Source organism: Tupaia chinensis, unplaced genomic scaffold, assembly GCF_000334495.1.
Source record: "Tupaia chinensis unplaced genomic scaffold, TupChi_1.0 Scaffold000387_1, whole genome shotgun sequence".
Classification (NCBI taxonomy): domain Eukaryota; kingdom Metazoa; phylum Chordata; class Mammalia; order Scandentia; family Tupaiidae; genus Tupaia; species Tupaia belangeri.
Window position 1 is genome coordinate 829,514 of NW_006159889.1, and position 23,784 is coordinate 853,297.

A 23,784-nucleotide genomic window follows, 5' to 3' on the forward strand; every position below is an offset into this window, starting at 1 on the left:
CTACTATGCGAGCAATGAGGAGCTGCAGGGAAGTACTCCAGAGGCAGCAGTCCAGGTGGTGCAGTGGGTGAACTTTGCTGATAGCGACATAGTGTCCCCCAGCCAGTACCTGGGTGTTCCCCACCTTGGGCACCACAACAAACAGTCCACAGAGAACGCAAAAGAGGAGATGAGGCGAATTCTGGGGTTGCAGGAAGCTCACTTAAAGTTGAGGACTTTCCTGGTAGGCAAATGAGTGACACTGGTGGACATCACAATTGTCTGCAGCCTGTTGTGGCTCTATAAACAGGTTTTGGAGCCTTCTTTCCGCCAGGCCTTTCCCAATACCAACAGCTGGTTCCTCACCCGTATTAACCAGCCCCAGTTCTGAGCTGTCTTGGGGGAGGTGAAACTATGTTTGATGCTAAGAAGTTTACAGAGGGACCAGCAGTTAACGTAATGGCTATGTCGCTGGACTCCCATGTAGTCGACCTCAGTTTGAGTCCCAGACCCAGTGGCTTAAACTCACACTGGGCACGTGTGCGTGCGTGCCCAAGATCCTGAGAAGAGAATGGAGGAGAAGGGATTACGGCATGGCCATCCTCCCGGGGGATGATTTCTCGCTTACTATCTCTCTGTCTGCCTGGCAAGCGTACGCACCCTATAGCGAAAAATGTCTCCAAAAAAAAGAAGTTTACAGAGAGCCTGCCTAAAAAGGATACCCCACGGAAAGAGAAGGGTTCACAGAAGAGAAGCAGAAGCCCCAGGCCGAGCAGAAAGAGGACAAAAAGGCTGCTGCCCCTACTTCTGAGGAGGAGATAGGTGAATGTGAACAGGCACTGGCTGCCGAGCCCAAGACCAAGGGTACCTTTGTGTTTAAGTGCAAGTACTCCAATGAGGACACGTCCTCCGCGTCGCTGCCGTATTTCTGAGAACACTGATAAGGATGGCTGGTCCCTATGGAACTCTGAGCACTGTTTCTCTGAAGAACTCACCCAGACCTTCATGAGTTGCAGCTTTGTCACTGGAATGTCCCAGCGATTGGACAAGCTGAGGAAGAATGCCTTTGCCCAGTATCATTCTCTTTGGAACCAACAGTAGCAGTTCATTTTCTGGAGTTTGGGTCTTACAAGGCCAAGTGCTTGCCTTTCAGCTGAGTCGAGATTGGAAGGTGGACTATGAGTCATACACATGGCGGAAACTGGACCCTGGAAGTGAGGAGACCAAGACGCTAGTTCAAGAGTGCTTTTTCTGGGAGGAGGCCTTCCCGCATATGGGTGAAGCCTTCAGTCAGGGCAAGATCTTCAAGTGAACGTCTCGCCATCACCTAGCTGCCTGCACCTGCCCTTCAGGGAGAATGGGGGTCATTAAAGGAAACTGAACATTTAAAAAAAAAAAAAAAAAAGAAGGTTGGAGTGGCCGTTGATTGAGATAGAAAAGGCTGAAGAAGAGGCGAGTCAGTCATGGACATGTTAAGGTTGACGCCTACTAGATATTCAAAGTGACAAGTCTGGATTCAAGGGAGAGGTTCAGATGACAATAGGAATTTGAGGGTCTTCAGCATAGAGGTGAAATGGAAAGCCATTAGATCAATGGGACTCCTTTCAGGAGTGGATGTGTTTGTAAAAAAAGAAACCTAAAAAGACTGAACTCTGGGGACCAGCATGTGGCATGGTGGTTAGGGGGCTGGACTCCCACATGGCCGACCACAGTTCAGGTTCTGGACCTCATAACTTGCTTTCTTACTTTCTCTCTCTCTCTCTCTCTCTCTCTCTCTCTCTCTCTCATACATGTGCCCTATTGCAAACTTAAATAATAATAATTTTTTTTTAAATGAGTTCTGGAGCACTCCCACATTTAGTGCCAGAAGTGTGGAAGAATTTACAAAAGAGGCTTTGAAGGAATGTCCAAAAAGGTTGGAGGAAATCTGTGTGAGGAGTGAAAATATTTCAGAAAGGAGAGAGTCATTAACTGCGCTGAAACCATGTGAAAGCATCTTGGAGAGTCTCAAATCAGTCAGTGTACATTAAGCACCTGCCAGATTCCAGGCGTTGTGATTGAATGAGTAAATGAATGAATGATCAGGAAAGCCATGGCCCCGCCCTTCAAGAGCTCTCGGTATTATACCGAGACAGGTGTGTGTTCAATCGATTGGGACTATGCAAGTAAGTAAGTAGATGCTATGCCAGATATGAACCTGGGACAAAGAGGCAAAAAGGGAGCAAACAAGGGCTAGCAGATGGTGATTGAGGGTCTGACTCCCACATGACTGAATATGGTTCGAGTCTCGACCTGGCAGCTTGCTTTCTCTCTTTGCCTCTCTCTCTCTCTGTCTCTCTCTGGTCAAATTTAAAAATAAAAATAAAAATAAATAATTCTTAAAAAAATAATCAAGAGGGAATGAGCATTTTTTCTTTGCCTCCTCCAAGCAATCTCAGGTTCACATTTTAACTTCTCATTATGCCTGTTACCTCCAATCTGTATTTTCAGTCCCAAGTTTTCTCCTGCTTCAGAATCATATCCAATTGCTAGACCTCTTTATCTGAATATTTCACAACGTGGGCATCACATAGTATATTCAAAATTGAATTTATCGTTTCTTTCTTTCCTCTCTTTCCTTAAGACCCTACCTTGCCAGATAGTAAACACCTAGTAAAGATATAATTACAAAAAACAATGAGACTCTAGTATAAATATTCCAGGAACCCAATAGTATGTATGTAAATAGGTAAGTGAATAAATCATTAAGGTGGCATTAGTAATTAGTACTGGGACACTTAGGCATTTGGGACATGGGAATCAATTTAAATCCTCACTTCATACCTTTTACCATTGTGGACCAAGATTAATTAAAGACTTTGTAAAAAGGTAAGACCATTAAAAAACTAGAAACCAGTGGCATGAATGAATAAATATGTGGATGAGCTATTTTAAGCAGAAGACAATGGATCATCTTTACCACTACCCTAAATTCTCAGCCTATGTTCCATTATAGGTGTCCCACTGCTCCCAGTCACCTAAGGCTTGTTTCTCCCCCCCCCCCCCCCCCCCCCCCCCCCACTTACTCCTCCTGGTTTTACCTCTCAGCTCTTCTATACTCTCCCCTCTGCATTCTGTTGCCCCTGCTGCCTTCTTACTGTGTATTGCTACCAGCTCAGCTTACTTTTTGCAGTAACCTGCTGACCACCCACTCCAGGGTAGACTTTCATATAGTTTGCAGAGGGATCTTGCTACAGCGCACATCTAACCCTCCCTATAATTTTTCAGTGACTTCTACTTGCCTTCTGGGTAAAGTTCTGACTCTTGTGCAAGGCTCACAGTGACCCAGAACCTGGGTTCTTCCCCGAGACACAGTCATCCCCTGCGGCCCTTCCAGGGCAGTCTGTGTTCTGGGCGTGTGTGCCTGCCAATGATACCGCTGCCTGTCTCCTTGGCTTGTGATCAAACAGCAGCTGGGGTCCATCATACATGGACCTCACACCACTTTCCAGCACGTCTTCTCTTGCCTCTCTCACCCTCCCTGCTCTGGGCCTGCATCCAGGATGTAATCATCCATGAGACACGGTGCCTCCGACCCAAAATACTTACAGGAGCCCAGAAAGATGCTTTAATTTTCACTTATTTAAAATGTTTTTAAATGGGGGCCAGCAGGTGGCATGGCAATTAAGGTGTTGGACTCCAAAACAACTGACCACAGTTCGAGTCTCGGACCTGGAGGCTTGAAAATCATACCGGGCATGTGTGCATGCATGCCCAAAATCCTGAGAGGAGAATGAAGGAGAAGTGATTGTAGCATGGCCATCCTCCCTGTGTGTGGGGGGGGGAGTCTCACTTTCCCTCTCTCTGTCTCTCTCTGTCTCTTTCCAGAGAGCACACGTGCCCTATGGCAAAACCTTAAAAGAATATATTATATTTAATGAATATTATAATAATTAATATAGTGTATCCAGACCAGATTATATTTCTCTTTCTACCAATGACTGCATATATTTTAATATATAAAAATAAGCATTTTTATCATAAAAATATTGGTAGTGGAGAAAGGCGCCCATGAAAGCATGTGTGTACGGAGCACAACAATCATAATGTGACTGTGATTCTATTTCCCACATAAAGTGTTTGCACTTTAATCTTTGCCTCAGGCTTTGCCTTTTTTAAAAAGCTTTCCCATAGGTCACAAATGCTTGCCAGAGAGACAGTGAAAGGAAAAGTAAGAAATCACCCCCCAGGAGGATGGCCATACCACAATCCCTTCTCCACTCTCTTAGGATTTTGGGCATGCACGTATATGCTTGGCATGAATTTTAAGCTGCCGAGTCTGGGATACAAACCACGGTCAGCCATGTGAGGGTCCTGTGCGTTAACCACTATGCCACCTGCTGGCCCCAGGCTCTGCTTTTTAGAAGATCACAGCCTTCATTTTCCTGCATATTACTTCATAGTTACAAGATGACTGCTCTAGCTCCAAACATCACCACTATATTCCAGGAAAGGTGGGAGTAGGATATAGCTATCCCTATCTCTGGTTTTCAAAAAAGCTTTTAGTTATTTTTTTAAAAAGGTTTTTGCCTTAGGGCTTGTGCACTAAGGAGAGAGAGAGACAGAGACAGTGAGAGGGAAAGTGAGAAATCACCCCCAGGGGGATGGCCATGCTGCACTCTGTTCTCCATTCTCCTCCTGGGGTCTTGGGCATGCATGTATACCCACCCTGGGGTGAGTTTCAAGTCACCAGGTCTGGGACTCAAACCATGGTTGGTCATGTGGGAGTCCAGCAACGTAACCACTATGCCATCTGCTGGTCCCAATGACAGCACAAACTGTTATATTATTGCCACTCCAGCAGACTTCTACATCCATTTCAGGGCTAGGACGTCATATAGTCGCCTAACTGCCAGGAAGGCTGAAGAATCCACAAGTTAGCATCCCCGGCTCTGGAGCAGAGGAAATTCGTTGAATCCTGGCCACTAGGGACATAAAGGCCTCTGTGATCTGACCTTACTCACCCCCCTTTCACCCATCTTTGGTCACCTGTGACTCACATGCAGTACTCCACTGAGGTTCTCCCTCATGCTGTGCCCTTTATCACACCCACACCTTTGCTCAAGCTCTTTCTGCCACCTGCCTTCTGTCCTTCATCCCACCTGGTTCTTCAAGAAGGGTTCCTGACTTCTCCACCTTCAGTAAGGTGTTTGTGCTCATTATGTTCATCATGCCCAGGCACGGTTGTACCGGGACTGCCAAGACTGATAATTACCTGCCCACGTGCTCCTCGCCTATGTCAGCAGCGCCCACTGCCACGCCTGGCCTATGTTGAATCTTGGTAGGAGCTTGACCCTCCTCATCCATGTTTTCTCTGTTTGCAGGCTCGGACAAGAGTCAGGGCATGCTGGCCTTGTCCATCAGTCCCAATCGGCGATACCTCGCTATCTCCGAGACCGTGCAAGAAAAACCCATCATCACCATTTACGAACTGTCATCCATCCCTTGCCGGAAGCGCAAAGTCTTTAGTAATTTTGAATTCCCAGCTCAGAAATTTATTAGCATGGCTTTTTCTCCAGACTCCAAATACCTGTTGGCTCAGACATCACCTCCAGAGTCAAACCTTGTCTACTGGCTGTGGGAGAAACAGAAAGTAATGGCCATTTTCAGAACCGATGTTCAGAACAACCCAGTCTACCAGGTACCTCCTGTCATGTCACAAGAGTCATGCAAATTAGGAAACAGACCTGTCCTTTATTAAATGCCTACTGTATAGCACCATGCTAGTTTCCTACATGCATTTTATTTTATTTATATTTCTCTTAGAGTGTTTTGCTATAGGGCACACGTGCTCACCGGAGAGACAGAGAGAAACAGACAAAAAAGAAGAAGTCATCCCCCAGAGGAGATGGCCACATCACAATTCCTTCTCCATTCTCCTCTCAGGATTTTGGGCACATGCACACATGTGCCCGGAGTCAGTTTTAAGCAGCTGGATCTGGGACTCAAACCACAGTAGATTACATGGGAGTCCAGTGACATAACCGTTATGCCATCTGCTGACCCCACCTACATGCATTTTAAATTTCAGTCTCACAACAACCATAAAAGATGTGCACAATTATCCCCCCGCCCCCCATTTTAAGACGAAGGACCTGAAGATCCACATTACCCAAGATCACAGAGGTAGTGAGTAGCAGAGTCAAGATCCCCTGAATCCAGCTCCTGTTTTCTTTACCCTGGCCCAGAATCACTCTCTGGCCACAGATTAGGTCCAAAGGGGGATTCATTAAATCCATTCTCTCTCCCTGGTCCTGGCGTTTTCCCAGCAGTATTGCTAGGCTGTAAGTAGAAAGATTTCAGGAAAGTAATGTAAAGTAATAGACCTTTAGGAAGCTGGCAATGAAGTTGCAGTCCTGTGGGGAGCAGGATTTCCTATTGTAGTTTGAAGGCAAAATGATCAAGACCCATTAGGTTGGTTGACTGCTTAGGCAGGGAGTCCCAAAGTTTTATTGTGGTGCAATCTCCCCAGTCTAGGATAGAGCACTCAGTTATACAAGTTCAAGAACTCAGCTCTGTTCATGGTCAGAGATATTACATGCTATTGTCTCAGGCTTACACCCAGTTATTTATCTTGCAGAGGCTGAGGTATAAACCAGCACATCACAACCAGAACACTCACATCATTTATCCAGCGTGTTCCTTTTCTAGTCATAGTGAAGGCAAGAGGTGACATTAGCGGTCAGAAGGTTTCATGGTGATCACAGAATCCAACCAAAGGCAGGTAGAAGCAAAAGCTACTTTCATCCAGACTGTAATGAGGCTTGCTATTCAGAGCAGAGAGTACCTTCTCTCCAGTAGATTCCATAAACATTTATTGGATGTCCACTGTGCACCCAACACAGGGCACACAGACATGAAAATGTCACAGCCTCTCGAATTGCTCACCATCCAGTGAGGACAGCAGGTTGACTGCCCATTACCGTGTGTCAGGATGGAGCTGCAGGAGAAGGAAGCTTAGTTAGTGGGGTGATTAGGCAATACTACAATCCCTTCTCCTCCATTTCCCTCTTGGGATCTTGGGCACACACACATGTACCCAGCGTGAGTTTCAAGCCACTGGGTCTGGGACCCCAACTGTGTTTAGCCATGTGGGAGTCTGGTGATGTAACCACTATGCCATCTGCTGACCCCAAGAGAGATTCTGAGCTACCTGAAATAAATTTAAATTGGTAAAATTTCAACAAGATTTTTCTCCTATTCTTTCTCATTTTACAGGTGAGCTTCAATCCCCAGGATAACACTCAGGTTTGTGTCACTGGAAATGGGATGTTTAAGCTTCTTCGTTTTGCTGAGGGAGCCCTGAAGCAGACCAACTTTCAGAGGGGAGAACCCCAGAACTATCTGGCCCATGCCTGGGTGTCTGAGGACAAGATTATTGTTGGCACCGATACAGGCAAGCTCTTCCTCTTCGAATCTGGAGATCACCGCTGGGAGACAAGTATAATGGTCAGGGAGCCCAGCAGTGGCTCTAAGAACCTGGACATCATCCAGGAATCAGAGAGGTAGGTGATGGTGCCCCTCAGGGCTGGTACTCATATGCTCATTGCACTAGCCGCTTTGTACAGAAAATATCATTCTTTTAATACCACTCAGAGCGGGGCCAGCAGATGGCGTAGTGGTTGAGGTGCTGGACTCTCACATGGCTGACCACAGTTTGAGTTCCAGACCCAACAGCTTGCTTTCTCACTTTCTCTCTCTCTCTCTCCCCACTCCTCTCCCCCCCAACCTGGTGAGCACATGTGCCCTATAGCAAATTGAAGGAAGAATAACAATAAATAAAATAAAATAATTTTTAAGAAAATACTCATAGCTCTTCTACTGTAAAGGTCAAATATGTTCATTTCCCCTCTTTCTTTCTAGTGTTCATCTATATTCAAGCACAAATCTGACAGTTATACCTGTAGCCTGGATATCATTCTTTTCATTTTCAAACCTAATATCATTTCATAAGCATTTTAGTGTGACTAGTCTTCAAAGTAATAGTTTTTCAAGAATGTATTTTCTAGTGGCTGCCTGATTCATTAAACTGGTTCACCAAATATCAATACGGCCCTTGCAGTGTCCATGGTATCGTGTTAGGTGAGGGGAACACAGGTCCTCAAGGAGCCTACAGTTCAGTAGGAGCTAACAGACCAGCAAGTATAAGGGAATGTTATCGGTGAATGCGATAGAAGGCTATGGGGTAATGTGGGAGCTTCGAAAGGAGGGATCAACTTGGCCTGTGTTATAACCAGTAATAACCGTGTCTCACACATACTCAAATGCACCACTAAATGTACACTACTTCAACACTTTGTAGATATTCCTATTCGAGTCTCACCTATACAGTATATGTTAGTATCATGCCATTTTATAGACAAGGAAACTGAGGCTCAAAGAAGTTAAGTTACTCACTCAAGATCACCATGCTGTTAACTGGCAGGACCAGGATTCAAACCCAGATCCGTCTAACTCCAGAGCACAAGCCCTCAACCACAATGGCATCCCGTAGATTTTTCTTCTACAATAACGTTCAAGCCATCCTTTTTCCACCATCCCTCATGTCGATGGCATCTCCTTTCGGTTTGTGATTCTGTAGGAACTTCCTAGAAGTCCCTCTGCCCTTTTCCAGTTTGCTGTATCCACAGTCCCTGAGTGTCTTCAGGCTCCAGAACTATGTCCCTGCTGCTCTGTCTTTCTAGGGAGGGTCAGCGGTCACCTCTGTCTACCACATAGAGCTCGAGCACTCACTTGCTTCTGGAGTTGGCCGCGTGCAGGTCTCTCTGTCCCCTTTCCCCACTACACTGCCCTAGGCCGTACACCAGCCACGCTCCTGTTAGTCTCCTAGGTCTCATCTGGGAGCTCTCAGCCTCTGCTCATCTCCAGCAGGTGCCGTCCTCTGTAACTGTCTTCAGGAAACCCTGTTCCTGCTGCCTGGCTGTTCCCATGGCACTCAGTTGCCCCTAACGTCCTTACCATGTGTCCTCCTAGACTAAGCTTCTGGAGGCAGGAACTCAGTTCATCCTCTTTACCAGTGTTTCACAGACCTGTGAACACAGTATACCGCCAAGTAAATTTTATAAACAAATACAAACAACTTGTATGAATGCATTAATTAATGAAGGGAAGTGCAAACCTGGATTCAGCTCTCAACTCTCATTTTAACCCCTTGGGGCCACTTTTTTCTTTCTTTTTTTTTTTTTTTTTTGAGAGTTTTTTTTTTGCTATAGGGGCACGTGCGCTCGCTAGACAGGCAGAGACAGAGAAACAGAAAGCGAGAAATCACCCCCCAGTGGGGATGGCCACGCCGCAATCCCTTCACCTCCGTTCTCCTCTCGGGATCTTGGGCATGCACACACACACACGCGCCCAGCATGAGTTTTAAGCCACCGGGTCCGGGACTGCAGTCGACTACGTGGGAGTCCAGCGACAGCCATCACGCTAACTGCTGGTCCCGGGGCCACTTTTTTCTAAACAAAATAGGGATAATTGCCATCGTCACCATCATTGATAATGAGTACACGAGGTTGTGAAACTACCAAATGAGTGCGTAACCTTTCAGTCTTCTCTCTTTGGAGATTGTGTAGCATTTCCAGGCCAAAGGGTAGCATCTGGCCATGGGGAAGGGGATCTCTGGGTGGTTCTCCCATACCCAGGACAGCCCCCCTTCTCCTCCCTTGTGGAACTACTCTCCTTGGGTCGTCTCTAACTCCATATGCTATTTTCCTCCTCCAGCCTGATCGAGTTTCCACCGGTCAGTTCCCCAGCCCCTTCCTATGAACAGGTCATCATGGCCAGCAGCCACAGCCGTATGGCCATGCCCCAGGTGTTTGCCATTGCTGCCTATTCGAAGGGGTTTGCCTGCTCTGCGGGACCAGGGAGAGTTCTGCTGTTTGAGAAGATGGAAGACAAGGATTTTTACCGCGAGAGCAGGGAAATCCGGGTAAGGAGGGGAGGAAGGGAGAAGCAAAACTGGGATTCTTTGGGCATTTGTTCTCGGTCAGCAGTGCTCTGACAGGCATTCGATGGAGGTAGAATAGGGCTGTAACACTGAGCAGAAATGGAGACTAAGGAAGGCCAGACACCACATGGTGACCCCTGTTCAAATCCCCAGCCCAGCCAGCTTGCAGCACACTGGGCACGTGCACGAGCACCCAAGATCCAAGGAGCTGAAGAGCCACAGGCTGAGGAAAAGGGATTGCAGTGTGCCTGCACTGCAGAGGGCGCTGTAGAGGGTTCTCTCTCTCTCTCTGCGTGTGTGTGTGTGTGTGTGTGTGTGTGTGTGTGTGTGCCACAAGCATGTTCTAATGGGGTTTCAAAGCAAGAAGAGCTGAGGGTCAGCCAGTGATCATGTGTCTCTGCACGCCGAACATGTGGTATGTGCTGTGACCCAGGCTGGCCGAGGCTAGGGATGGACCACAGTATGAAAACCTGTTGAGGGTCTTCATGCATCTCTCTTTCTTTTTCACAGAAGAAATAAAGTTGAAAAAAAAGAAATCAGAAAATCTGGATTCAGATCCTGGGAGAGAACTTTGGCAAATTATATTTCCTCTCTAAACTTTAACGTTCCCATAAGATTATAGTGTTATTGTATGTGTTAATATTCATGCCAAGCATACTACCTGGCAGGTGGTAAGCATGCAGTATCTGTCCGGAGACTAAATGATACCCAGTGCTGTAGGGAGAGGTCATCTCCAGTTGAGGAGGTATCAGGAAGGCCTCTTGGTGTTTGATATCACCTTTGAGGAAAGGTCTTAAAAAATGTTTAACATCTGACAGGAAGAAACGAATTAGCAATTCCAGATGGAGAGAACAACCCAAGCAAAAGAACCACTGAGGGGGAGCTGGGGTGTGTTTTGAGATGTCCCGTTCCCCAGTGAAGAGGAATTGACGTCACTTGAAGGGGAAAGAGGGGCGCCGAGGCTGGTGAAAGAGCTCAGGTGCCGGCCTGAAGGGCGTGGACATCGTGCAGCAGGCAGTCGTAGGGTTTTGAGTGGGAACGTGTTACGCTTCAGAAAAGTAATCTGCTTGTAATGCCTAGTAGGGCTGATCTTATAGGCATTGGACCTGAAGTGGTTAAAACACACAGAATGAGTCAGACTTAGGTCTGGCATTTATTGGCTGAGTGACTTGAGATGAATTGCTGAATCTAGCAAAACCTGTGTTTCTTTGTTGAGAAAATAACCCATTATTCATGGCTACCAAAAGGTTGAAACAACAGCTTGCATAAATCACTGTGCACCACGCTTGGCACTTGGTACCACGCGAATGACAGTGGCTTCTACACTATAATTAGGAGTCGGTTCAGAGACTTTTTTGTTATTGAAGACAAAGGTAGTGAGGGCACTGAGTAGCAGGGAAGTGGGTGGAAAATTCCCTTGTGAGGTTAAGCCTATGAGACTTTCCCAGGGCAGACGTGGGAGGTCGAGGTAAAGAGCTCCCAGAGGTGACCCCAGGCTTTGCATGCCTGGGAGAAGGAGCCAGAGATGGGACATTAGGAGACTGAGAGCAAGGTGGGTGGGGCCCAAGGGCAAGAAGGCAGAGCGTTGTGAGTTTACTTCACCCACAAAGCAATTCACTCTTTGTTTATTTGTTCATTCATTTAAGACAGGTATTGAATGTTCACTGTGTGCCAGGCTCTCCGGTAGGTGCTGGGGTACAGTGGGAAGTCCTTAGAACTAACCCGCAAGGAGACAAGCACAAACAGACAGCAGGTGGATCAACACAGTGAAGAAAATAAAGCCACGAAGAGGGCAGGGACCCAGAGCAGGTTCTGCTCTAGAGAGAGTGGCTGGGAGAGCCCTCACCGAGAAAGCTGATATTTAGGCAAAGGCCATAATGAAGTGAAGCAGTTGGAAATGTGGTTTTGGACTTAAAATAATTTATATACACACACAGTATACTGCTTAGCATGGGCCTGGCACACAGTTGGTTCTTTTTTTTTTTTTTTTTTTTTTTTTTTGGTGAGAGACAGAGAGACAGATATTTTTGCTATACGGCACATGTACTTGCCAGAGAGACAGAGAGACAGAAAGCGAGAAATCACGCCCCCCAGGGCAGGTGGGGGATGGCCATGCTGCAGTCCCTTCTCCATTCTCCTTTTGGGATCTTGGGCACAAATGCACACAAACTCAGTGTGAGTTTTAAGCCACCAGGTCCAGGACTCAAACTGTGGTCACCTACATGGGAGTCTAGTGACATAACCATTATGCCATCTGCTGGTCCCCACAGTTGATATTTTATTTCTGCTAACTTAAACATTTATTATTGTAATTGTTTTTACTACCATTATTTTCATTGGTGGCAAACAATTAGGTAAATCATATTAGGTAAATTCACTGAGAGAAAACACAGAGAAAAAGAGGACTGAGAACGAGACTTAGTATTTCTTTTTTTTTTTCTTTTTTTGGAGAGGTTTTTGCTATAGGGCACGTGTGCTCACCAGAAAGACAGAGACAGAGAGACAGAAAGTGAGAAATCACCCCCCGGGGGGATGGCCACACCGCAGTCCCTTCTCCTCCATTCTCCTCTTGGGATCCTGGGCACGCATGCGCACGTGCCCAGCATGAGTTTAAGCCACCAGGTCTGGGACTCGAACCACAGTTGACTACATGAGAGTCCAGCGACATAGCCATTACGCTAACTGCTGGTCCCAAGACTTAGCATTTTTTAATTCAGAGACTGAGACAGGACACTGAATAGTGACCTTCACTCACTCACTCAACAGTGTCTATGACTCCGTGCTTGGTACTTGAGACAAATGAGGCAGACGCAGGCCCTTCCCTCCAGGAACTTGCTGTCTCTGAAAAAAAGCCAGGGACAGCCATTCAGTCGTTGGGTGCCTACTTCATGCCAGGCACTGTTCTAAGTAGTGGTGCACAGCAGTGGGACAAAATGGACAAGGTCCTCTGTCTGAGGCCCCCCCTTCTGCTCTGGGCAGTGTGATGAATGTAACAACAGAGGAACTCCCAGGTGCTATGGGCACGTTTAGGGAACTTCAGCCCCCACCCAGCTTAGGGCAGCTCAGAGAAGGCTTCCCAGAGCCTGCACCGTCTCGGCCATGTGAAGAAGGCTGGAGTATATGGGAAGTCAGAACTCCAAAAAGAGGGCGTGAAGCACAAGGGCCCAGACTCCCAGACCCCAGGGAGGCTGCTCTCCCTGATGCAGGCTCTAGAAAAAAGTTCAGAAGACGAGGACTGAGCAGAGCCTTTGACTTTAGTATAAGGAAATTTCCCATCTTCATGAAAACATTTTCAGTAAATGATGTAGTGGAAGCCAGATTCTAAGGAATTAAAAACGAAGCGCAGGGTAAGGAAGGGGCATGGTGTGTGCAGGCCAGCCCTCCCTTAAGTTTGACTGGCTGTGGAAGAAGACATCTAGCTGTATCATGTCTACCCAGGAAATACGGGCCCTTTCGGAGACTGCTGGCAGGAGCTGTGCTCTCTTCTCTGCCCTGTCGCCCACCCAGCATGGTAGAAGAGCCACCACATGCCCTCTGGGGCCCTGAAAGGCACGCTGGTATACTCAGTGCCAGGTCAGCACATGCGCCAGGCTTCTCACAGGTGGGCAAGGGCAGGATTAAGACTCACACCCATTTTAAGGGGAGACCTAAAATTTGGTTTTAAAAGTTGACAGTTTTCACATGTGTGGATGTCTTCTTCAGCCACGAACCTCTTACAGAGCCCAGGAATTCTGTAAGCTAGCACTATATCGGAGAGCACTGTGAAAGCCTAGGACACACTGACAACCAGGGGACACTTCAGATAACTCTTTTGCATCTTGGACAGATCCCTATGGACCCCCAGAGCAATGACCCGAGCCAGTCTGACAAACAGGACGTTCTCTGCATGTGCTTCAGCCCCTCGGAGGAAACCCTGATTGCCAGCACCAGTAAGAACCAACTGTACAGCATCACCATGTCCCTGACAGAGATCAGCAAGGTGAGTCTTCCCCAGAGACCCTGCTCCCAGACCAGGGCCCTCCTGCCTGCTGTGGGGAGGGGCTGGTCACCAAGTGAGCGAACTTTAGTCACAATAAGCTGAGCATGAGCTCAGTCACCCCCTTTGTAACAGAACTAAAGAAACTGGGATTTTAGGTGTCCAGGGAGAAGCTCGCCAGTACTCTCGGTGGGCTCGTCATTGCAGCAACCTCTTTGGAGGGCATGTTGACATTGTTGATCTGATTAAAATCCTGCATAGCCTTTTACCAACTAATTGTGCTTCCAGGAATTTAACCTACTTTATACCTGCACATGTGCAGAAGTGTGCTGTGTGTATAAAAATGTTTATTACCGCTTTTTTGTTTTAGAATAACACGGAAATCTGGTTTACATACCTTGCAGACATTGCAACAGAAAAGCACTATTAAAGATCCTGCTGTACTTATGATGAGGTTCACTTTATCAGTAGGAGACCACCACTTTAAATGTGTATGCACCTGGGGCTAGCAGGTGGCGTAGTGGTCAGAGTGCTGAACTCCCACACGGTTGACCGTGGTTTGAGTCCCAGACTTGGCAGCTTGAAACTCAGCTCTGGGCACGTGTGTGTGTGTGTGTGTGTGTGTGTGTGTGTGTGTGTGTGTGTGTGCCCAAAATCCATAGAGGAGAATGGAGTAGGAGGAATTGTGGCCTAGCCATCCCCCCTTGGTAGTGATGTCTTGCTTTCTGTCTCTCTGGCGAGCACATGTGCCCTATAGCAAAAATCTAAACAAAAAAAGTGTATGCGCCTAACAGCATGGATTCAAAATACAAAAGCAAAATCTGATAGAACAATGAGGGAAATAGGGAACCAATGTAGATTTTAACATGTGTTTCTCTGTAATGGTGCTTACTACAGCTTTTCTGAGTTATAATTCACATACGATTGACTCATTTGTGGTATACAATTCAAGATTTGTTTACATATTCACAAAGTTGTGCACCATTATCACAATCAATTTTAGAACATTTTTATTAGCTTCAAAAAAAAAAAAGTACATGCTCTCCCATCTGCTCTCCCATCCATCCCCTCTCCCCTCCCCTGCTTTAGGCAACCACCAGTCTACTTTATGTCTCTGTAAAGTTGCCTGTTCTAGACGTTTCATATAAGTGAACTCGTTTACTATGTTGGCTTTTATGACTGTCTTCTTCACCTTACCATAATATTTTCAAGATCCATCCATGTTGTAACAGTAACATGTATCAGTATTTCATTCCTTTATTATGGCCAAATAATACTCTATCATGGGACCAGCAGATGGCATAATGGTTACGTCACTGGATTCCCATGTAGTTGGCCATGGTTCAAGTCCCAGACCTGGCAGATTAAAACTCACACTGGGTGTGTGTGTGTGTGTGTGTGTGTACATGTGTGTGTGCAGAAAATCCCAAAAGGAGAATAGAGGAGAACGGATTGCATTGGGGCCATCCCCCATGGGGCGTGATTTCTCTCTCTCTCTCTCTCTCTCCAGCAAGTGTATGTACCCTATAGCAAAAATCTCTCTAAAAAATAATACTAAATACTCCATCATATGGCTCAACTACATTTTGTTTATCTGTTTGTTAGATATTTGTTTTTTTACCTTTTGGCTTTTAGGACTACTGTTCCTATGAGTATTCCTGGTGTAGTTTTTGTATGGACGTATGTTCTCATTTCTCTTCCTAGGTGTGGAATTGCTAGTCATATGGTAATTCCTTGTTTAGCTATTTGAAGAAACCACCAGACTGTTTTCCAAAATGGCTGTACCATTTTATATTTCTATGCACAGTTTCTTTCTTCTTTCTTCTCTCTGTTCTTCAGATTGTATCATCTCTATTGATCTATCAAATTGACGAGTTTTTCTGCCAGTTCATAGGGTGTATGTGCTTGCCAGCGAGAGAGAGAGGGAAAATGAGAAAACACCCCCCAGGGGGATGGGTATGCCTCAATTTCATCTGCCCCCAGGCAATGATTTCTCACTTTCATCCCCTGCAAAAAAGGAGAGGAAGAACATGTACACATATGCTCACCTTAGTGTTTTAGCAATGAAGAGCTGAAGGCAATCTAAGTGTCCATCCCTAGAGGTAGAGAAGTAGCTGAGTGTGTGGAGTAGAAAACCAAACACGGGAGCAATAAATTATCCCTGCTGCAGCATGGGTGATTCCGTACACATATGACATTGACAGGAAAGTGAAAATCCAGAATGAGAGTTGAAGCACAATGCTGTTTGTAGAAATATAAAGCATATATGTTTATATTCCAGGACATAAATGAAACCCATTAGTTGGTGCCTATGATAAAGGAGGAACAGGAGTAAAAATTGAAAAAGGAACAAAATAAACATAAAATACAATTGGCCCAACATGATTTTGTGTTATTTTGTATCTCTGTTCCTGAGATAAAATAAATATAGCAGAAATTAAAAAGCCTGGTAGAGTTACCAGCCTGTTAAGTGCCCTTGGAGGGGCCAGCAGGTGGCATAGTGGTTGGGGTCCTGGACTCCCACATAGCCAACTGTGATTTAAGTCCTGGACCTGGCAGCTTGCTTTTGCTTTCTCTCTCTGTCTCTCTCTCTCTCTGTCTCTCTCTCTCTCTGTCTCTCTCTCGTCAAATTGAAGAATAACAATAAATAAATAAATTGAAATAAATAAATCTTTTTTTTTTTAAAATGGCCCTTGGAGGTTTCAGGTCATGAACTCTAAGTCATGAATTCTAAGTAAAACCAATAAACTGTTTGTCTGATTCTCCATCCTTACATGACTACCTAGACAGAGGTCCAGGGAGAAAAGGGAAGAGAAACTTGCTTTGCTCTTAAGAAATCTAAGTGTATTTCAAAGCTAATAGGAATGCATGATAGATACAGGCAGGTTGAAGACCTGGGAGAAAGAAGAGAGGACAGCCAGAGAGGGCTGGGAGCAATCTGTGCTGCCCCTCAGCCCAGCACAGCGCCTCTTTCTCCGAGTAGTTGGGCAGGATGGATGCAGATAAACTTATAAGTAGGGGAGAGCCAGAATTTGAGGGAATTCCCATCTCAGTCATTGTCTTGGCTCGTGAACAGACCTAAATTTGGACGCCTAACAATTGGGTTGTCAAAAAAGTCACGATGCATTTTTGCATAGAAAAATACATCGTGACTTTTCCAACAACCTAATGTTTACTCAGATGTCCCCAGGGTCAGGCCTCTGATGACAGATATCTGGAACCTACCTAGCCAGGGCCATCAGATACATTTCAGTTGAACATCATATGCCCAGTCAACCCTCCTTTGCTGCCAGTGGTAGGGTAATTAGTAGAGTCCCTCTGGAGAGAAACTTGGGATCCAGATATCTAAAATTATTCACATCATTTTACCAAGTATCCCACTTCTAGAAATGTGTCTTCAGGAAGTAATCAGAGGGGTACATGAAGATTCGTATGCAAGGATATTTAATCTAGTGTTATTCCTAGATAACAAATATTAGAAACCACCTAAATGTTCCCACCGTAGCAGAATGGTTAAATTAAATTCTAGGATATCTATAAAACAAAATATTTTATTACCATCAAAATAATGCCTTAAGATTTAGTGGCATAGGAAAATATTCAGAATATTAAAACCAGTTTACCCAGGACCTGATTTCTGTGCACCCAGATTAATTAATATTCAGGGAAACTAATTAAGCTGAAGTACAGAGCCAGCCTTTTGCTCGTGCTGCAGAATCTCATTCTCCGTGGTCTCCCCAGGGGGAGCCTGCTCACTTCGAGTACCTGATGTACCCGCTGCACTCTGCATCCATCACCGGTCTAGCCACCTGCATCCGCAAACCCCTCATTGCCACTTGTTCTCTGGATCGATCCATTCGCATCTGGAACTACGAGACAAAGTAAGGAGTGAAAGACTTTATTACAGTAGTATGCAATAATTCAATGGTTAAATTCACTTATGTGAATTGTTTTCATTAGAGAGTTTTACATTTTAATTACTTAGAAGAAAGCTTTCATATTGGAAATTTTTTTTTTAATTCAAGTCAATCAACCTACCTATTTCTCACGCTTGCATGGACTAGAAACTTAATGTGTTCTTTATTTAATGCTTAGCAAATATGCCAGATACTCTGCTAGACCCTAGGGTCAAAAAGGCAGCACCCCAATATCTCACCTTCTTACATACATTCCTATGCCCTGCCAGCTCGCCTGTCCTCTCACTGCCTCCCAGTTTTGCTTTCTGATTCATGGAGCTCTCCAGACCCCTCATTCTTCCTCTGTCCTCACCGCTGCCCTCATTCACCCCCAAGCCCTAGTGATCTTATCCTTCCAGCACAGCTGCCCTGGCAGTCTCTCTCTGACCTTAGATCGGGCCTCCACTGTTTTCTTTGCTCTTATAGACAGCTTCGGATGCTGCAGGGGTGAGGGATGAGAGAGACAAAACTCATACAATACTTGTGATTTTTGAAATCTCAGCAGATCCGTGTCTTCAGCATCACTAGACCACACTTTGATCAGCCCCTCTATTTGCCATCCTCCATGCTGGACTTTATCCTCCAGTATCCAACATCTAGGAAGGGGAGGAACCAGTCAATTATCACAAATGCTGAGGTGGCAGTGTGTGCCAGATGCGATGGAGGACTTGAGGGATTTAGTGGGCTAGGCTTACAATTCCATCAGCAATGTTTTCCCTTCACAGCACTCTGGAACTATTTAAGGAGTACCAAGAAGAGGCTTATACAGTCAGCCTCCATCCATCTGGACACTTCATTGTAGTAGGGTTTGCTGACAAACTGCGCCTTATGAATCTACTCATTGATGATATACGTTCTTTCAAAGAGTACTCTGTCAGAGGATGCAGAGAGGTAAAAACTGCTGTGATCAGGGTCACGTTTCTCAGAAGGCCAGGGTTGAAAGATCAAGAATTAACACGTTCTGGGGAGGTTGGACCAAAAATAAATAAATAAAAAAGGAGAAAACATCCACCCAACAAATGTAATTGAGCAAACGGTTCTGTGAGTATATGGTTCTGTCCCCGTCTCCTTATGCCCATGAAAATGTCCCATTGAATCTAAAACCTTGAAATTATTACTGTGAAACCCCACCTGTGATAAGCCTTCTCTGATAGTGGAGTGTTAACAGATACCGAAAAAGAAAAGTAATCTGAGAATCGGTCATAGCTAAGAAAGTGCCTGGGAGGAGCTGGGAAGATAAGCCTCAACAGTGAGAGGCCATCAACAGCCATCAGACCTCCCCTGAGATTTCTTACAGAAGCAAGACAGATTTCAGGAATCACTTCCTGACTCTGAGACAGCGCTTCTACTCACTAAACGAGTGCACTAGAATTCAAGCCGCTTAGTGATTAATGGGCAAGGCCATCTCAGGATGCTGGCAGCCGTGAGCCGTGAGCTGGGGGAATAGCAACAGTCTGACCTGTCAGCTCCTCAGTCCTATTTGCACTACCCCCACTCCTGGCTCCAGCCTGGACTCCGGGAAGCACAGCCCCTGACTGTAACCTCTGTGAGCCTGCTCATTTCTTTCGCGCTCCCTTGCTGTGTTTCCCTGTAGTGCTCCTTTAGCAATGGAGGTCACCTGTTTGCTGCAGTCAATGGGAATGTGATTCACATTTTTACCACCACAAGCCTGGAGAATATCTCGAACCTGAAAGGACACACTGGGAAGGTGAGTGAGTACTCAGCGTCCTGGGAAGCAAGGGGCACAGAGCCAGACAGGTGAACAAAAAGTGAGTCCTTTCCTCATGGGGCTCACTGTCTTCTTGGTGCATTATAAAAATAATGCATAAATTTCACTACTACTTGAAATTGATTCGATGAAAGAAAAACATGGGGTTGTTATGAGAGGAAATAATGAAGGAGTTTGCGTAATGTAGGTTGGGCATCCGCAAAGGCTTGGTCCTGGGGAGTGAGTAGGAATCAACCATTCGTAGATGGCGGGGATAATCATTGTAGTTAGGGAATCCAGGTGGGAGGTTGCATGTCATGTCAGGGGAACTGAAGAATCTGTGAGACTGGAAGATGGACACAAGGATGAAGCAGAAGTGAGCTGAGATTGGAGAGGTTTGCAGGAGCCCGAATAAATGGAACCTTGTAGGCCTCGTAAGGTTTATTCTCTTTATCTTCTTTGTTCTCTGAAATCGTTGAAGACTTTCAGGACAGAGAACATATGACCAGATTTTCACTGTGAAAGATGACTTTGGCTGCAGAGTGAAGAATACATTGAGGAGAGAAGGGCAGAGATGGTAGGGAGGTTGCTGTGAAGACATTCACAGCAGATAGTATTTTGGACGGTGATGGTGGTAGTACAGTTTAGGAGAAGTGGATGGAATCAAAAGATTTTTAGAAGATAAAATCAATAGGCCCTGAAGTAGAGTAGATATGAGGCATGAAGAAGGTGAGGCCAAAGATCAAAAGGACAACAACAACAACAAAAAATCAGACCAATATGAAGAGGAAAGGCAGTTGGAAAAGAGAGACGTTCTAGGCAGAAGGCCATGTTAGAGATGATGAATGGAGGTATGGAACAGGATGGTGCTTTGTGGTTTATGTGCCTAGAACATCAGACATATTAGAAGAGTGACGAAAGAGGGAACTGGAGAGTTTGCATCCTAGAAGACAGTGTGTGGAATCAGACATTAGCCTGTAAGCAATGAGAAGCAATTGGGAGGATTTTTAAAAAGGAAGTTCTGAGACCAGAAAGGTAATTCTCTTAACAGTATTGAAGATGGAGGTATTCTGGGTTTGTGTCCAGAGACCTCTCTGAGGGCAACAGGAACATGCGTGCCAGTGACCTGGGGCAGGCTGGGCCTACGTCTCAGCATCAGAACCTGGTTGGAGATGCTGTCTCTCTCTTGCTCTCTTTTTCTGAAAAATTAGATAAACTTCTAAAAATGTCAGCTTCAAATATTTGCTGATTTAGTTCCAGTGGATGACAGACTTTGCTCTTCCATAGCTCCCGTCAGCCCTACCCTTCGTTTTGTCAATAAATACTCATGTGTCATCTTTATATGTTACAACCCCTACAACACATTTTTTATAATTATTATTTTATATAACTTATGGCCTTTTAAAGAAGTTGAGGTGGGGAATAAGAGCAAAAGTCGATTTGCAACGTTTTTTATATTAACTTCTCATTTACCATTTTGGTTCTTTCCATTTCTTCTTAGGGATTCGAGTTACCAACTGGTGTCATTGTCTTAGTCCAGTAAAGACATGCTCCTACCCCTCTCCATTGTGCTGTTATTGTCAAATATATACATTAATGACATTTCTACCTGCTATAAGATGAATAATACAATATATGCACATGCATAGTTGCTTTTTAAATCGGCTTAGAGAATGAAGAAGATGAATATGCAATTATACTGTTTCTTAATTACCTGCATAATTACCTCTATCAGTGCTTTGGTTTTGTTTTGGGCTTTTTGGGTATGGATCCATGTTACTACCTGAGGTTACCCACTTTCAGCCTGAAGATCTCCCTTTAGTGTTTCTTATAAGGCAAGTCTGGTAGCAATGATTTTTATTGGTTGTATTTATTGGAGAACATCTTTATTTAATCGTCATACTTAAAATAAGGAAATAAGGACCAGCAGGTGGTGTAGTGTTTATGTCACTGAACTCCCATGCAGTTGACTGAGGTTTGAGTCCCAGACCCAATAGCATGAAACTCACACCAGGCGTGTGTCCATGCGTGCTCAAAATTTCAAGAGGAGAATGGAGGAGAAGATAATTTCTCACTTTTTGTCTCTTTGTCTCTCCAGCAAGTGCATGTGCCCTATTAGCAAAAATCCCTCAAAATAAATAAATTAATTAATTAAAATAAGGAAATATAATTTTGCTGGATTTATGTTGTTTGTTTTGTTTTGTTTTACTTTCAATACTTTATGTCTCCCACTTTCTGGCCTCCTTTGTTTCTGATGAGAAACAGTCTATCAGTCTTACTGGGGTTCGCTTTATGCGACAGATCGTTTTTCTCTTAGAGGCTGTACGATTTTATCTTTCACTTTTAGTGTTTTGATTGTGATGTGTCTGGATATAGATTTCTTTGCATTTATTTTACTTGAATTTATTGCACTTCTTGGACGTATAGATTGATGTTTTTCAACAAGACTGAGATGTTTTCAGCCTTATTTATTCCTATGGGTTTTGGTCTCTTTTTCTCTCTCCTCTTAGTACTCCCATTACACATATGTTGGTACATTTCATGGTCGCCCACATCTCTCTGAGGCGCTTACTCTTCCTTAGTTCTTTTTTTCTTCTGTTCTTCAGATTGCATAATTTGATCTATCTTCATATTCACCAGCTCAAATTTACTGTGAAGCCCTTCCACTGAATTTTTCATTTTGTTATTATTGTGCTTTTCAACCACTTTCATTTCATCTTGAATTTCCATTTTTTAAAGAATTGTTTAAATTTTTTATTTATCATTATTATTATTTTTTAATTTGCTATAGGGCACATGCACTCACCAGAGAGAGACAGAAAGAGAGACAGGAAGAGAGAGAGAGAAAGTAAAAATAAGCAAGCAGCTAGGTCTGGGACTCAAACTGCAGTTGGCCATATGGGAGTCCAGTGCCTTAACCACCACGCCACCTGCTGGCCCCTGAATTTCCATTTTTTTAAAAGTAATTTCTGTATCCTTATTTATATTCCCTATTTAATGAGAGTTTTCCTTAGCTATGTAAGCATAGTTTCTATTAGTTCATTAAACATATTTATATTAACTGCTTTGAAGTTTTTGCTTTGTCTACCATCTAGGCCCCTCCATAGGTCGTTTCCATTTTAGGGTTGGTTTTTTTTTTTTGAAGAATTATTTTTATTTAACTTTATTTATTTATTTACTTATTTTAATTGGAGAGGAACAGAGTAAGAGAAAGAGGGAAAGTGAGAAAGCAAGTCGCCAGGCCCAGGACTCAAACTGCGGTTGGCCATCATTTTTTGTTTTTCCATGTTTGATCATTTTTTGTAGACTGACTATTTTAAACAATACCATATTGTAGCAATTCCAGGTACTTACTTCCCCAGGGAGTTGTTGTGAATGTTGGTTGGTTGGTTGGTTGTTTAGTGTCTTGGCTATATTAATTTTGGGATGTCTCTGTCCTCTGCTATATGTAGCCTCTGATATCCCGGCTCAGATTTTTTTCTTCTTTTACCTTCTAGCCTGGCTACCTAGGGCTTGCCCCTCGTTGGCCTAAGCTGAGTATTACTCACAGATTGTGTGTAAGCCTCTTCAGCCAGTTCCTGTTGATCTGTGTGTGGTGGGAGGCTGCTCCCACAGTTCAGGGAGTAGGTCGTCTTTCTTCCACGCTCAGCCTGAGACTAGAAGCTCAGAGGTTCCCTCTCTGATTGCACACAGAGGGTTCAGCCTTGGGCATGCACCCGGTCTCCTAGACGGCCAGGGGTGAGTGTGATTTTATTATTAAGCCTGGCTTCCTAGGAGATGCCCTGAGTCAAAGTGGTTTATTGTTCAGCGTGTGGTCAGCTGTTGTGCTCACGCCTCTCGTGCCAGTGCAACTTTCCCCGTGTTCACGGGTCTTCGTGCAGCACAGGCGAGTGCTCAGGTTTTCCCCCGTGTCCTGGCCTGGTTGCTCCTGAGTGGGTGCAGCCTTGCACCTGTGCACGGCCTTCCGGACCCCAGAGCTGTCTGAGATCCTCATTCTCAGCTATTTTTCCAGCTTCCTATAAATATGTCATTATTTCCAAATTCAAAAAGTTTTGAATAAACATGGCAATGATTGATTGGTTGTAGCATTAAAAAGTCATCATGATTTCATCTTTATATACAGAGTAAAAAAGAAATGAGTGGGGTTTTTTTCTTTTTTTCTTTTTTTGGAGAGGTTTTTTTT

The 23,784-nt window shown here is 44.8% G+C and overlaps 1 protein-coding gene and 1 pseudogene across 1 annotated transcript in view; both read left to right on the forward strand.

The window, feature by feature from the left end:
* Positions 1-23,784, forward strand: part of CFAP57 (cilia and flagella associated protein 57) — an 81,793-nt gene that overhangs the window by 10,245 nt on the left and 47,764 nt on the right. Inside the window, 7 exon segments of the mRNA XM_027773901.1 lie at positions 5,343-5,659; positions 7,237-7,523; positions 9,736-9,943; positions 13,788-13,940; positions 17,679-17,818; positions 18,619-18,784; positions 19,488-19,601. Of these exon segments, the coding sequence (XP_027629702.1) occupies positions 5,343-5,659; positions 7,237-7,523; positions 9,736-9,943; positions 13,788-13,940; positions 17,679-17,818; positions 18,619-18,784; positions 19,488-19,601 (1,385 nt within the window).
* LOC102477751 (elongation factor 1-gamma-like) lies at positions 5-1,365 on the forward strand (annotated as a pseudogene).